Source organism: Watersipora subatra, chromosome 3 (assembly GCF_963576615.1).
Source record: "Watersipora subatra chromosome 3, tzWatSuba1.1, whole genome shotgun sequence".
In the NCBI taxonomy this organism is placed as follows: Eukaryota; Metazoa; Bryozoa; class Gymnolaemata; order Cheilostomatida; family Watersiporidae; genus Watersipora; species Watersipora subatra.
This window is the reverse complement of record NC_088710.1, coordinates 41,744,731-41,762,554: the sequence shown is the minus strand read 5'-3', so window position 1 is coordinate 41,762,554 and position 17,824 is coordinate 41,744,731. Positions and strand designations below refer to the sequence as shown.

The window sequence follows — 17,824 nt, the reverse complement described above, 5'->3', positions numbered from 1 at the left end:
AGCTGGAGTTGCGATTCTACAGCTTCTAGCATATATATGGTCAGCATTTCGGTGTACTGTAATCATTAGCAAGTGATCAAATATATGTTAAAAAGCTACAAATTTTGTTTTTGAGAGAAAGGTGCCTTCCATATGTAACAAATTATTAGTGAAATAGAAGCCTTAAAACGGTAACTTCCAGTTATTAGTACGTACCTGCATGATTGGTCATTACAACTACACAGCAGTGTTATTTACTACAAAGTTGGTGGGAATAGAATAATGTATTTTTCGCAAAAATATGAATACCAACATAATATCATTGCTGTAGTGCGCTGCCACCAGGTGATTGTATAACATAAGTAAGTTAAATGCTAAGAACAAAAAAGACTGAGTAATAGAACAATATAATGGTGTATTACATGTAGTAAACTTAAAATTGCTTCATATCGAACAAAAATTAATAATGAAACTAGTGTAAGAATAAAGACAACCTAATTAAAAAATTAACTTATATAACACGCCGAGCAGAGGAAAAGAAAAGCAAATATTAAGTAGCTCGGAATGACTAGAATAAACTATACATCATATGGTAAGTTAATCAAAAGGGTTGCCATGAGCCATCAGTCGCTGTGTGGAATGTGATTGTAACCTGTCCTTTTACTGGCAGACCACGCAACTTTAAAGAAGGAGACAGCCCCCAGTGTGAACATGATGACAAGAATAAGTAGCTGCCATTTCATTACAAGGTACAAACTGTAGAAGAATGCTATGGCGGCTGGGAGAGACTAAAATAAGCAAAACATTCAAGCTATAAACATAATTAGAAGTTGAAAATAGTTGAAATAGAGTGAAAAAACAACAATATTGGCAAGTTGATGGACTGTGTTTATTGTGCTATTTTATATTAGCTGAGCCTAATTCTAAACTATGAATTAATTTACTAACATAAATACGTAAATACTAATATTACTAGTAGTATTTAAGCACACACCATACATGTATTCACGCATACACCATAGATATATACACGGATACACCATAGATGTATACACACATACACCATAGATGTATACATGGATACACTATAGATGTATACACGCATACACCATAGATGTATACACGCAGACACCATAGATGTATACACGCAGACACCATAGATGTATACACGCATACATCATAGATGTAAATGTTGTCAACTACAGTAGGAGATAAAGGACAAAACTGAATTTTATTTGAACCTGCATGGTCAAGTGACATGTTTCTATGCTTCGAGAAAATATAATGAAGCCTCTACAAATACAGTATAAACTCCACATACAAAGTCAATTCATATATTAAAACTGATGAATGCATTTTATAACCAACGAATGCATTTTATAACTGATGAAAAAATATTTTATAATAATACACTAAAAATCATTTAATTTGCTCCTCAACCCAAAAGCATGACAATCTAATACATACTGCAGGTAAGATCACATAGCATTAAAACTAACGAGTGATATACATATAAATGTAGAAAGTTAAGACTCATTCTAACTTAGACTGGATAGACATGTTTAAATAGTTTGGCATATACCCATAAAACCTTTATTTGAATGCAAAGCACTGTATTTTTCAAAACTTCTCCTAAAGTGGCGCTTTATTAGAAGTGACGTTCAAATAATGGGTGGTGTTGTATTTTTCAAATAGCTCGTCAGAATTTTGGGAAGATAAAATTTAACTCCTTTACGGGCGAAGCGGATGTCGCCTATATTTTGCACTCTCAATAAGGCGGAGCGACAGCTGTTTTGTATGCAAGAAATCTGCTGTAACTTACCTCCAACTTGTCATAGAATCTCTAAATAAATATGCATTGAGAAACAGAAATTATTTTACTAGTTGATATCTATTGCTTGCAATTAACCTACTATGATCTTATAGCATGCATTGCAATTTGTTGGAGTTTTCAATTTTTTATTTCATTCTAAAATTGGAGGAATATTTTTATTTTATAACTATATTTAACAATGGTGCCTAAAAGCTCATTCCACTCATTGATATGTTTGCTACAATTTGGAGCCAAAACAGGCTTTTGATGAGCAATAAAAGAAGAGTTATGAGCATCGATCCATTGAAAACCGAGTTTAGATCGCACAGCCAGTTGCGCTGTGATTTTTGCTTTCGTTTAAAAACATTTTATCTTTTTCTGGTTTTTTAATACTTTCAACAGTGTCTTCTGACCTCAATTCTTCTTTTGCACTGCTGAACTAGTCGATATTAGCGTCCAAACAATTTTTCAGCAAAGAAAACTTTTTACCTGTTGCCATTTGGACTGCTATTTTTCACATAATTGGTAGAAACCAATCCGCCTTTGCCAGTATTTCATACTGTTTCAGGTCAAAAACAATCGAGTACAGAATGCCATCACAATGGAACAGTCTTCCAATAGACTTATGCAAAACCTCTGCATTCACTAGTTTTAGAGTTAATATGAAAAGCCATTTGTTAAGCCTAGATTCCTAGAGGGAAAACCTGCTGTTTAAGTTTGCCAATTCCTGTAGACCCAGTGCCTTGACTAGCTGCAGTGCTACTGTGCATGTGGGCCTCATCACACCTTAAAAAGTAGGAAATAAGCTTCATTATTTTGTTTAACCTAATCAGTATTATAACTATATCTTTATTTTAGCCTAATGTTATATTTCTACTAATTGATGAAATAAAACAGACACACAGACACATGCTTAAATAAAGGGAAACTGCATGTAATCTTGCGCATGTGTGCTCAGCAGACAGAAGTTTGAGCCTCAAAAAATAGTCCTAAAAATTCTATTGTAGTTGCTAAATCATTTTTTCACATACATGTACGTCGAAGTATCAAGACCACATTAAAAAAGGGTCTACTATTGGTCTGATACAGTTATAAATTATTTTTGTGTTGTTGCTTTCAAAGTTTTAGACAAAAAACCGTAAAGCCTTGGAGTTAGAAACTGGACTTGGATATGGACAAGAACAACAAAAGAATTAATTGTCATTGATGTTATTGAGTCATTATTAGTACGATTTTGTGGACTACCCTACTGATTACTTGCGATTATGGGCTCGTTAAGATCAAAGAATGTCAGTGACAGTCAAATAAAGGTGACATTCATTTGAAAGGTTGCACTATATTTTCCAACCCTTCTCCTATAGTGGCGGTCAAATAGAGGTGGAGTTCAAATAAAGGTGGCGTTCAAATACAAGTTTTCCTGTAAATACTTGCATAATTGTAATTGTTCGACTCTATGAATAGTGGTTCGACTCTATGAGTAGTGGTTCGACTATGAGTAGTGGTTCGACTCTATGAGTAATGGTTCGACTCTATGAGTAGTGGTTCGACTCTATGAGTAGTGGTTCGACTCGATGAGTAATGGTTCGACTCTATGAGTGATGGTTTGACTCTATGAGTAATTGTTCGACTCTATGAGTAATTGTTCGACTCTATGAGTAGTGGTTCGCCTCTATGAATAGTGGTTCGATGCTATGAGTAGTGGTTCGACTCCATGAGTAGCGGTTCCACTCCACGAGTAGCGGTTCGAATCTACGAGTAGTGGTTTGAATCCATGAGTAGTGGTTCGTCTAGGTATTTCCACAAAACTCATGACCCAGGGCAACAGCTGAACACAATTGATGCTACCAATATTATTGATGCGTTATAACTCAATTGCATACAAATGAGTATATGCAAATGAGTATACGAAACAAGGACACCAACCTGGACAAATTTGAAGAGAGAGAGAAGGCTGAACCACTGTTGTCAGAATACAGGACTCTAAGAATGGAATAAATCTGCAAAACCCAAATTACCAAAATAAATGATTTTTGCGGTTAAAGGAACCCAGTATATTAATATTTTGAAGGCCAGAGAAAACTACAAATGTGTTTGTTGGTAGTTCTCTCTGGCCCTCTTGTTTTGGGTCTCTGAACAAACTAGTTTATTTAAATTGCTATTTTAGAGCTGAGAAGGAAATAAAATCTGAAGTTATTGTCATGTGCTTGTCATGTGCGCACAGGAAAAGGTCTTTAAAAGTAGACAGTCAACATTGTCCTAACCAAATGTTTCAAATGCCATCTTAAGTGGGTGACTATTCTGAACGGAAGTCAAAATATTCCCGAAAGTAGTCCATTTAAACACAACCCAGTTTGTGAACAAATGTTACAAGGGGAAGTCTAAGGTTTTCATATTTACATGAAATTTAAACTCTAACAATATAATCCTATAAATTACTCAAAATGTTAATTATAAGACAAAACTATTCCAATATTAAAAATACCAAGACAAAGTTTTTATGGGATCAATCCTAATGATAAAAAACAATATTTAGAGACCATGTAAAATGTTGCATGAAGCACAATTCAATTGTTGATATACAAGAGTTACTAATGATATAATGGCTAGCATGAGAAGGCGACAAGCGATAAATAAAACAAATCCATAGAATACATTGTAAAACACTTGTGAATCAGCAGAAACAACTTCAACAATCTCCATTGTTTAAACATAATTCCAACTTCCAATTAAAGCAACTTTAAATTGGACCATGTACAATGACAAATAATGTACCTATAACACATGGAAACTCACCTGAGTATTAAAACAGCTGTCACCAAATCCAAGAAGGAAGCTGCATAGAAGGGCGACAGCAGGGCTGCAATTATGACAATGTAACATAATCGCTAATACAGTCATGATCATTCATTACTATTGCTTCTCCTTTATTTGTAACAACTAGCTACCCTTGTTTATTACTAACTATTGTCTTTTAGCTATTCCTCTCTACTACTAACTATTACTCTCTACTACTAACTATTCCTCTCTACTACTAACTGTTCCTATCTACTACTAACTATTCCTATCTACTACTAACTATTCCTCTCTACTACTAACTATTCCTATCTGCTACTAACTGTTCCTATCTACTACTAACTATTCCTATCTACTACTAACTATTACTCTCTACTACTAACTATACCTCTCTACTACTAACTATTCCTCTCTACTACTAACTATTCCTATCTACTACTAACTATTCCTCTCTACTACTAACTGTTCCTATCTACTACTAACTATTCCTAACTATTTTTCTCTACTGCTAACTATTCTTCTCTACTACTAACTATTCCTCTCTACTACTAACTGTTCCTATCTACTACTAACTATTCCTAACTATTTTTCTCTACTGCTAACTATTCTTCTCTACTACTAACTATTCCTCTCTACTACTAACTGTTCCTCTCTACTACTAACTATTACTCTCTACTACTAACTGTTCCTCTCTACTACTAACTATTCCTCTCTACTAACTGTTCCTATCTACTACTAACTATTCCTCTCTACTACTAACTATTCCTCTCTACTACTAACTGTTCCTCTCTACTACTAACTAATCCTCTCTACTACTAACTATTCCTATCTACTACTAACTATTCCTCTCTACTACTAACTATTCCACTCTACTACTAACTAATCCTCTCTACTACTAACTAATCCTCTCTACTACTAACTATTCCTATCTACTACTAACTATTCCTCTCTACTACTATTACTCTCTGCTACTAACTATTACTCTCTACTACTAACTATTCCTCTCTACTACTAACTATTCCTCTCTACTACTAACTATTCCTCTCTACTACTAACTGTTCCTCTCTACTACTAACTGTTCCTCTCTACTACTAACTGTTCCTCTCTACTACTAACTATTCCTCTCTACCACTAACTATTCCTCTCTACTACTAACTATTCCTCTCTACTACCAACTATTCCTCTCTACTACCAACTATTCCTCTCAACTACTAACTATTCCTCTCTACTACTAACTGTCCCTCTCAACTACTAACTATACCTCTCTACTACGAACTATTCCTCTCTACTACTAACTATTCCTCTCTACTACTAACTATTCCTATCTACTACTAACTATTAATCTCTACTACTAACTATTCCTCTCTACTATTAACTATTACTCTCTACTACTAACTATTACTCTCTACTACTAACTATTACTCTTTACTACTCACTATTACTCTCTACTACTAACTATTACTCTCTACTACTAACTATTACTCTCTACTACTAACTATTACTCTCTACTACTAACTATTACTCTCTACTACTAACTATTAGTCTCTACTACTAACTGTCCCTCTCTACTACTAACTGTCCCTCTCTACTACTAACTGTCCCTCTCTACTACTAACTATTACTCTCTACTACTAACTATTACTCTCTACTACTAACTATTACTCTCTACTACTAACTATTACTCTCTACTATTAACTGTTCCTCTCTACTATTAACTATTCCTCTCTACTACTCACTATCCATGCCTACCATTAGCGATTTTTGTATATTATTAATTATTCCTGTTTACAAACAATTATACTTGTCTTCTACTAGCTATTCCTAGCAACTACCAGCTGTCGTTGGTAGTGTCTTTCTATTTCTGTCAAATAGCACCTAGCTTAAATATTAATCGTAACTATAAAAGGCAGCAACAAACCTAGGTACAATGTATGTTGGCTCGGAAGAAAGTTTAATTGGTGATTCATCAGGCAGGTTGATGAAGATGAGGAAGGTAACCATATGCACCAAAAATCCTAGTACCCAGGTGCCCAAATGGAGGCCCGCGGGCCTGATCCGGCCCTCCAGCTGTTTTTATCAGGCCCCCAGCTGTTGTAATTTTTTTAATGTTTTGAAAATTTTAAAGAGTTTGTTTGGCAATGTATTATAGTATCAGTAGTAATTATTACCGTACTTTTCGGACTATTAACTGCACCTCTATATTGGCCGCATCTGCTTTATTTAAAAAACCGGTAATAAAACAATACATGTACATAGGCCGCACCTTTTGTATATGCCGCAAAACTCATGAAGGTGCTTTTAACACGGCAACAACTTTGCTCGTTAAAACAGAACAGTGCCGTTAGGCACTGTTTCGTATTAACCAACGCTTTTAACCCAGTGCCTAACGGAACAGTATTGCAGTAGGCAAAGTTTCATTTTTATTTCACCGCTAGAGGCGCATTACCCACAGAAGCCGGTTAATGCGCCCTAGCGGTGAAAGAAAAAACTGCAGAATAGCCGCAGCCTCTAAATCAGCCACATGGCTCAAAACATTGCAAAAAAGTAGCGGCTAATAGTCCAGAAGTTACGGTAGTTATTTGAAGTTACCTGACCAGCATTATCGACAATACTAGAGTTTAGTTTTGCGTTAGTGTGGTGGATTTCTCAGCATAAATTGTTTGATTGTATGACTGATGACTTAAAAAAATAATTCGTAAGCAATCATGGCTCAAAGATTGGTAGACAAAGAAAACCGACGTTTTAATCCAAACTGGACTACACAGTTCTTTTTTCATGAAGTAAAAGGGAAACCAATTCAACAAGGCAATAATTCAGTCGCAATAAACAAGGTAGCAAATATCAAAAGGCATTACACTCAAAACCGTCCTGACTATGACGGAAGATTTCCTCCAGGGACAGCTAGGAGGCAGGAACAGCTTGATAGATTAACAAGGCAGGCTAATGGACAAATGGCTATGATGAGGGGAACTACAAGCTTGCAACAAAGAGCAGCTACTGCTGGTTATGAGGTTTGTTATAAAATTGTCAAGGCAATGGCTCCATACAGCCACAGTGAACTGTTCAAAGAATGCATGGTTTCAGCCGTTCAAGCGCTCTACCCCGAAAAGCTAGATATTCAGCAAGCTGTTCAGTCAGTACCGCTATCTATGAATACGTGTGCCCGACGGATAGAAGCTATTGCCAATCATGTGACTGAAGGTGTCATATATAACTTGAACAGATGTAAATCATTTTCAGTCGCAGTAGATGAGAGTACTGACATAAACGATGTTGCTCAGCTGAGTGTGTTTGTTCGGTATTATCTCAACAACAAGTTTGGTGAGGACCTTGCAGCAGTTATTCCACTGACAGAACGTATGACTGGAGAAAATATATATCAGGCATTCAAGGCTTACATGGACTCCCATGAAGTGTCAATGCATAAGATAATTTCTGTAGCAACAGATGGCACCCCAGCTATAGTGGGTGTATATTCTGGTTTTGTTAATCGCCTGAAAGAAAACAATCCTCAGATGATTGCATTTCATTGTATCATACACGAAAGCATTCTCTGTGCACAACTGAAAGATGAATATGGAAGTCTTATGCTGGACATAATGAAACTAATAAACTTTCTCAAATCAAAATCATTTCTACGACACCGCCAGCTTAGAAAATTTCTGCAGGAGTCTGATTCTCAGTATGATGAATTGTTAGTACACAACAATGTCAGGTTAGTACCATACTGCTATCTTCGAATTGTATTTGACATACTTATTTTCATTACATTATGATGAGGTAAAAAAGCACAGCAATCTTGTGAATATTGTCAATTATTTTTAATATACAATGTACTTTAATGTATATTTTCAGATGGCTGAGTAAGGGTAGAACTTTGCAAAGAGTATGGCCTGTAAGACAGGATATTGAGCAGTTTCTTAGTGAGATTGGAGGTGATGCAGCAGAACAATTTTTAGAGATTCTCAGATCGGAGCATTCACTGAGAGACATGGCTTTTCTGACAGACATTTTGGCTCATCTGAATGACCTAAATTTGAAATTGCAGGGTGAAGATTGTACTGTGGTAGAACTCTAGCAGGCAGTAACATCTTTTAAAGACAAACTCCACTGTTTTTACGAGGGCATAAACAGTGATATGAACCACTTTCCAATCATCAGAGAATTTGTGAATGATCGTGATGGTGTCGTGGACCTTACAGCAGCACGCGCTTTTCTCATTGATGTTTCTTCAGAGATGGAGCATCACTTTGCTGCCTTCGATAGTATCAAGGGCATTATTGAGCTGGTTGCGTGCCCATTTCAGGCACATCAGCTTTGAAAAGCCCAAGTTGACAACTTTCCTCGTGTTCAGAGAGGTGTGGCAGAATTAGAGCTGTGTGATTTAAAGGCAGATATATTGGCTAAAGCTCAATTTGCTGAGCAAACTACTGTAGGGTTCTGAACGCAACCTGCTGTCCAGGAGAAGTATCCTATGCTATGCAATATGGCAGCTCACTTGCTTACTTTCTTTGGTACAACCTACTTGTGTGAATCAATGTTTTCAAAGCTGACATTTATAAAAAGTAGATATCGGAGTGTACTGACAGAGGAACATACTCAACAGCTCTTAGCTGTAGCAGCAACCAAAGATAAACCAGATATTGCAGCAATAGCTGCAAAGCAAACTCGCTTCCATGTGTCTCATTAACATTACAGATACTTCTTCTGCACAGTAGATTTTGTTGAGAATAAACCTACATATGTTATTATGTTACACCTTGTTACTTTCATGTTTATGTTCATGTATACTTACACATTACTTAAAATACACATACATTTCATGTTTATGTTCATGTTTACTTACACATTACTTAAACTACACATACATTTACATATATACAGCTGTATTTATGCCTGGCCCTTCTGATAAGGCCTGGTTACCTGTTTGGCCCTCCCGCAAAAGTATTTGGGCACCCCTGTCCTAGTAGAACAATTATATCTCGACCATATTTGTTCGTGGTGGAACCAAGAATTCCGAATAACAATCAACCTACTAAATTAATACTAACATAACATAGTACTAACTTCAAATAACAGTTTAGGAAGAGCTTGTACATCTTATTCGCCAAACTCTTCACAGTTGTGTAGCACTTTATTTTGCTGATAAACTTAAGACAGATTCTGTGAGGACTGATCTTCAACACCCTCACAGAATTTAGAGTAAACATTCCTAAGTTCAATGGTGTAAACAATCTACAAGCGTTGTTTTAAGTTTAATGATAAAAACACCCCAGTTAATCGATAACCATAACCACTTATGTCTGTATTATAGCCTCATAGCTAATATTTTCAGTTATAAATTTCTCTAAATATTCACACCATATATTTGTGCACTGACATCACACATCACTATAGCTCACAATTACAGTCATGACTGGTGTCTGTTGCCTGGAGCTTATAGATAGTGAGATTAATTATGTACTGCATATTATTTATTAATTAATTAATGCTTACAGTTAGAGACCAAAGCAGAACAATTGTAAAACCTAAACTGTAGCTCGAATAGCTGAAGAAGTACTGGGCCTCATGATTATCCTTACTACCGCAGATAAAATATATTAGTAGCCAAGCTTTACCAGTAGCCAAGCTTTACCAGTAGCCACGCTTTACTAGTAGCCAAGCTTTACTAGTAGCCAAGCTTTACTGGTAGCCAAGCTTTACTAGTAGCCAAGCTTTACCAGTAGCCAAGCTTTACTAGTAGCCAAGCTTTACTAGTAGCCAAGCTTTACTAGTAGCCAAGCTTTACCAGTAGCCAAGCTTTACTAGTAGCCAAGCTTTACTAGTAGCCAAGCTTTACCAGTAGCCAAGCTTTACCAGTAGCCAAGCTTTACTAGTAGCCAAGCTTTACTAGTAGCCAAGCTTTACCAGTAGCCAAGCTTTACTAGTAGCCAAGCTTTACTAGTAGCCAAGCTTTACTAGTAGCCAAGCTTTACTAGTAGCCAAGCTTTACTAGTAGCCAAACCTTACTAGTAGCCAAGCTTTACTAGTAGCCAAGCTTTACCAGTAGCCAAGCTTTACCAGTAGCCAAGCTTTACCAGTAGCCAAGCTTTACTAGTAGCCAAGCTTTACCAGTAGCCAAGCTTTACTAGTAGCCAAGCTTTACTAGTAGCCAAGCTTTACTAGTAGCCAAGCTTTACTAGTAGCCAAGCTTTACTAGTAGCCAAGCTTTCTGTGAGAATACTATTGACAACATTCAATACTCTGGTTAAAGGTTGTTCAAAGTGACGAAAAGATGCCAGAACGGAAATAGAAAAAACTCAATTATAAAGGCTTATTCAAGGACTGTCACTGTAGGACTTGAGTAATCTGTTGGTTCATATACAGGCTTTTTCTAGGATGCACACTGGAGGACTAGCGTGATCTGAGGTTTTTGTCATTTTAAGAGGTCATTTAGGACTGTAAACTACAGCCAATGTATTATATTGACTATAAGGGGCATGAAATACGCCGTCTTCATGCCTAGTTGTCCCTAGGGACAGTTCATCAATGCTACACCAACAATGCAACTTTACCTATTACATAATAAGGCAACCTTTAGTTGTTAGATAAAATCCTAATCAGTGTTGCGTTGACTGAAGTGAGGGAAGTTGACCTAAACGGCATGGCAAGAAAGTGACCCAAAAGTAGTAACCATATCTTTATTTTTACAAGTCAACTCTGAATGTGACAATCATTAAAGATACAATCTTAAAAATTGAAGTTTGTAGAAGAGATATCTTCCAATAAACCATATCTTATGTGCTATTGATTAAACACTATTCCTAAGTGAAATTATGAATTTTTTCATGCGCTCGTCATAATAGAATGAGTTACAACACATATACGCACAATACAACTTTCAACATACCCAAGATTTCACCGGCTCCAATAAGCATGCTCGAGTATCCTATGTAACTGTCCTTGGCCTGAGCAAAGGCAGCAGTATGAGTGATGCAGGTACCATAGACTCCACTGAAGAAGGTCAGTTCCAAGCCTAGCAAAAATAACACCGTTATGAAAGCCTGCAGGGTTAAGACAACTATGTATGTGTTTAAAATTCAATTGGCATGATTCACAAAAAGAAAACAGCTCTGATTCTACCCAAAACTATAAACTGTAACTAGAATACATGTACTACTAATTGGAAGTTATCTCTTTTTTGACATGAATGACGAGTTATTAATTTACTAGTAACACTAACTAGTTAGTCTACATGTGCAGCTACATGTCCATGAGTTTGAATTGGTTAGTTTGGGTTTACTTCAATCGAATCTATAAAATACCATAGAACCTCTAATTGAACACTGTGGTGTTCTATTTTCAATTGACAGTCAATTACAGGTGGTGTTCAAATAGAAGTGAGTAATGTATTTTTCAAATGGCTCATCAAAAATTTGGAAAAATAAACTTGGCCCTTCTATGGGTGAAATGAATTTCGCCTATAGTTTGCCTTTTATTCGAGGCAGTGACATTAAACTTTTTGGATGCAATAAATTTGCTTACCTTCAACTTCTCAAAGATCTTTTGATAAATTTGCATTGAAAAACCGACAAATATCTCTACCAGTTAATATCTATTGCTTGCAATCAACCTGCGATAATATTTTAGCCTGCATGCTGCTTTGCCGAAGTTTTCAATTCCTTCAAATTAAATTTGAAGATATATTTTAATTTTATATCTATATTTAAAAGTGTTGCACAAAAGCTTATTGCACTCACTGGCATGTTTGCAACAGGTTGCAGCCAAAACTAGCTATTTATGTGCAATGGAAGAGGAGTTACGAGAGTCGAACCATTGTAAGCTCAGATTACCGCAATGATGCTATCAATTAGTATGCTATAAATCTGCAAATTTATAATTATATAATGATAATCTATCGAATGCAACAAATATATATTCATGAACAAATGACATAAATGAACCATACTTAGATTACATGCAGAAACAAAAAATGTACATTAAAAAAATATATTTGCATCACAGGCTCGGATAGCTGCGTTCTGATTGTTGCTTTCGATGGAATGAACATCTTCTGGTTGTCCAATATTTTCCACAATGTCTTTTGACCTCAACTCTTCTTCTGCACTGCTAAACCAGATGATATTAGTGTCCAAACAATTTTTTGGCAGAGAAAAACTTTTACGCGATGCATTTAGCACAAATGCAAAGCGTCAAAGTTTTGCTTGCTAAACGTAACCTTTGGCCCAAAACTAATCGTTCATTTACCATCGTAGATGTAAACAGATTTTTATATACATGTACTTCGAAGGATCGACAACTCATTAAACAAGAAACTACTACTAACCTGAGACAGTTATTGATTATTTCTATGGCGTTGCTTTCAAAGTTTTAATGAAAAAAATCAAAAAACTTTAGAGTTGGACAACAAGAGAATTTATTGTTATTGATGTAAACGATTCATTATTAATACGATTCTGTGGACACTTTTCTACTGATCCCTCGATATTATGGGTTCATAAAGATCAAAGATTGTCAAAGGGGCAGCCAAATGAAGGTGACGTTCAAATAGAGGTGGCATTCAAATAGAAGTTTTATAGTAAATATTGTCGATGAGCTTACCTCAGAGCTAGCCCTAGTAGTCTTTAATATATTGTGCACAACATGTAGACATCTAAAACCGCATACTTGTGACCTGAGTATATGATATGAGAGGAGAGACACACATGAGTATATGCTATGAGAGGAAACACAAATGAGCATATGCTATGAAAGACACACCTGAGTATATATAATGAGAGGAGAGACACACATAAGTATATGCAATGAGAGGAGAGACATGCATGAGTATACGCTATGAGAGGAGAGACACACCTGAGTATATGCTATGAGAAAAGAGAGCCACCTGAGTATATGCAATGAGAGGAGAGAGACGCATGAGTATATGCTATGAGAGAGACACACGTGAGTATATGCTAGGAGAGACACACCTGAGTATATATAATGAGGGGAGAGACACACATGAGTATATGCTATAAGAGGAGAGACGCACATGAGTATATGCTATGAAAGGAGAGACACACCTGAGTATATGCTATGAGAGGAGAGACACACGTGAGTATATGCTATGAGAGGAGAGTCACACATGAGTATATGCTATAAGAGGAGAGACGCACATGAGTATATGCTATGAAAGGAGAGACACACATGAGTATATGCTATGAGAGGAGAGACACACGTGAGTATATGCTATGAGAGGAGAGTCACACATGAGTATATGCTATGAGAGGAGAGATACACATGAGTATATGCTATGAGAGGAGAGAGACGTATGAATATATGCAATGAGAAGAGACACACCAACCTGTATAGAAGAAGCTGAGGAAGAGCAAGAGCATGTCTCCAGTTAGCATGATACTAAAAGCAGCTCTACAATAAAAGTTATGAGTCTATAATCGCTTGATTCCAAGTCCCACTAAGATTTAAAGTTCTTTTCACTCAGTAGCATGAAAGTGAAAATAAGGCTATTATATAATATTTGTATTTCATAAACATGAAAATTAAAAAACAAATGATACCGTGAATCTAACACAATATAGTTAGAAATTGAGACAAGTTATTAACAAGATTATTCATCTCGAGCTTTGTAGGGCTTTGTTTGAGTGAACTAGGCACAAGTACTTAGAGGAATAATATTCCCCTATAGATGTATGTTTGCGTAAACTAGACACAAGTACTTCAAGGAATGATATTCCCATATAGATGTATGTTTGCGTAAACTAGACACAAGTACTTCAAGGAATGATATTCCCCTACAGATGTATGTTTGCGTAAACTAGACAAGTACTTCAAGGAATGATATTCCACCACTAAACGTATGTTTGCGTGAACTAGACACAAGTACTTCAAGGAATGATATGCCCCCTATAGATGTATGTTTGAGTGAACTAGACACAAGTACTTAGAGGAATGATATTCCCCCTATAGATGTATGTTTGCGTAAACTAGATAGAAGTACGTCAAGGAATGATATTCCACCACAAAACGTATGTTTGCGTGAACTAGACACAAGTACTTCAAGGAATGATATTCCACCACTAAACGTATGTTTGCGTGAACTAGACACAAGTACTTAGAGGAATGATATTCCCCTATAGATGTATGTTTGCGTAAACTAGACACAAGTACTTCAAGGAATGATATTCCCATATAGATGTATGTTTGCGTAAACTAGACACAAGTACTTCAAGGAATGATATTCCCCTATAGATGTATGTTTGCGTAAACTAAACAGAAGTACTTCAAGGAATGATATTCCCCTATAGATGTATGTTTGCGTAAACTAAACAGAAGTACTTCAAGGAATGATATTCCCCTACAGATGTATGTTTGTGTAAACTAGACACACGTACTTCAAGGAATGATATTCCACCACTAAACGTATGTTTGCGTGAACTAGACACAAGTACTTAGAGGAATGATATTCCCCTATAGATGTATGTTTGCGTAAACTAGACAGAAGTACGTCAAGGAATGATATTCCCCCTATAGATGTATGTTTAAGTTAAAGCATTTATCATTAACTCTCTTCTCAACTTTTTTCATAAAAAATAGATTGTAGAAACTCACGAGCAACCTCACGCCTTGCTAGTCTAGATATTTGATCAATTTTTAAGAAATTAAAACTGATTACCTATCTTCTATTTCTCTATCTTGTCAGCACAGATATGGGCACTTATCTTAAATAATATCAACTTATTAATATTAACAATATTAATAACCAATATTAACGTAAACAAGCATTGGTATGCAGAGAGCAGACAATTTAAACAAAGATGACAACTCCATCATGTAAGTGGATTCACCAAGCGCAATGAGAAAGCAACTACTACTTACTTAGCTCTAGAACTATCTTTTTCAAAGGTGAGACTTTACTGCCACCCAAGTCCCTGTCAGGAAAAAAAAGTATCCCAGTTACTAACGGCAAAACAAAAAGGGACACCGCTAACAATAGTATGGCATCCGCTAATTCAAATTTTAACCATTAATTCACAATTCTGTATTATATGGTAGGTTCTGGTACAATTCTGGTATATGGTAGGTTAGGCAAGACTAGATTCATGTGGCGCAAAAATAGCTTGTTTCACGTTTTTTGGTACCAAATGTATTGTTACCATTAATGTTAGCTAAAAGTATTCTGCCAGGTAGGTAGGTCTCTCATGACATCATCTTCTCAAGTACGCATGAAGTCAGGATATGTTAGACCTGTCACACAGAGGATATTACACCGGCTATACTCAGAATATGTTAGACCAGCCAAATGCAAAATATGTTAGAACCTACCAAATTGATCACATTGAATATTCTTTATCTTAAAAAATTCGAACGACCATCAAGAATGTAGTTGTTAGCTCATATGAGCTTTGATGGCAAAAATCAGTGAGTGTATATATATGTACTATTTAGGATATAGAAGAACAGTGAGCGTATATGTATGTACTATTTAGGATATACAAGAACAGTGACAAGACCTAAGGAGCAATTCTAAACATCTACAGTAGTGGAAACACCACTAAAGCTAGATAATCATCTACTATATAAATGGCAATCGTTGTCTGTCTGTCTATCTGTCTGTCCGTCTTATAGAGTACTGTACTTTTCGAACTATTAGCCGCTACCAGGTATCTAGGGCGCATTAACGAAAATCTCCAGTTTATGCGCCTCTATCCGTCGTTTGCCGTTTTCACACAAAAATGACGTAATAATTACATCTCCATGCTTTCTTTTAGCTTCATGACACGCGATGCTTTTTTGTCCTCGACGTACTAGGGCTGATTCGTTTTCGGCAAAACGATATTGACAATAGACTCTCTCGATATAAGAATTAGGCGATTAAATTTTATTAATTCTGTGAAACACGATGCCTTTTTCGTGAACCTCTATTTTTGGCTTTTCTTAAGGTTCAATTGCTAAATCGCTGTTAAGGTCACTACTATTCACGCGGACAATTGTATTATCTCAAGTAGGAATAACATCTAGATTCTCTCACCTTCGATCTGACAAAGACACTACAATATTATATTTGTACATAACATATCGTCGTACCAATATGGTCGCATTCAGAGTTTTGATGGATAGCTGTTGGTGGAACAGTAACTTTTTATACACACTTCTATGCAAGAATTGTTATTATTAATTCAACATATTCACAAAATTTATTTTGTTTTCTCAGTTCGTATTAATTGCATCATTACCGAATCATCTCATAATGTAATCGTAGCAAAACAGACTCAATTTAGCTATTACTTGCTAATTATTTCACTGTTACATTGTCGCAGTGTGTGCTCACACTGAATGCTAATGACTCTACTAGCCCTACAGTAGCTGATTCAGCTTATCCTTATTATTATAAGATTACTTATGCTAGCTATGTTTGGGCTAGCTATGTTTGCCAGTTGCTTACACACATCCTATGCATACAGTTCATTACAGTTCATACAATATAACATTATTAACTTACAACTCCTGGCTTTATGATATGGTGTCAGGAGTAGGATTTTTGAGGAGAACGAAAAGAAAAAATGGCAGAAGGAGGGCTCAAGCCGCCGGCAAGTTTTGTAAATTCTACAGACAATCCCAGCGAGACTAGTAAAAGTTGGAAAGCATGGCTTGAGCAATATGATTTTTACATGATAGCAACAGAAAAGACTAAAAAGGATGGAGAAATACAAGTTGCGACTTTATTGACACTGCTTGGCGCACAAGGCCAAGAAATATTTCAAACACTGAACATAGCAGACCGAAAAGACATTGCAGAAGTAAAGAAAGCATTCACTGAACACTTCAACCCTCAGGTAAAGACAGTCTTTGAGCGATTCAAATTTCACAGCAGAGTTCAGAAGCAAGGCGAGCCATTTGAAAGCTTTGTGACAGCGCTTCGAGACCTCATCACAAATTGTGAATTCCATGCTGATGAAAAAGACAAAGCGCTAGTGGACAGAATTGTAGCAGGTATATCGTCTAAGTTGGTTCATGAGGATATATTCAACTTGCCAGGCAATCCTACATTACAGGAGGTTATCTCAGTATGCCAACGTAAAGAGGCTACCACGCAATACCTCAGAGAAATGAACCACCCGACAGATGGTGTTAATGCCATACGAAGTGTCGTACCCCCACAACAGAAAGTATCTTTGTCACAGAGCAAGAGCCCAAACCTACAATCGAATAGAAAATATAGAACTGAACCGTTACAATCGA

The 17,824-nt window shown here is 36.2% G+C and overlaps 1 protein-coding gene across 1 annotated transcript in view; it reads right to left on the bottom strand.

The window, feature by feature from the left end:
* Window positions 1-244: 244 nt before the first annotated feature.
* LOC137390014 (UNC93-like protein MFSD11) overlaps window positions 245-17,824 on the bottom strand; it is a 40,404-nt gene continuing 22,824 nt past the window's right edge. Inside the window, exons 6-10 of the mRNA XM_068076236.1 lie at window positions 13,929-13,993; window positions 11,475-11,600; window positions 4,586-4,649; window positions 3,716-3,789; window positions 245-767 (exon numbers count right to left, since the gene is read on the bottom strand). Of these exons, the coding sequence (XP_067932337.1) occupies window positions 661-767; window positions 3,716-3,789; window positions 4,586-4,649; window positions 11,475-11,600; window positions 13,929-13,993 (436 nt within the window). The 3' untranslated portion in view covers window positions 245-660. The remainder of the gene's footprint in view (window positions 768-3,715; window positions 3,790-4,585; window positions 4,650-11,474; window positions 11,601-13,928; window positions 13,994-17,824) is intronic.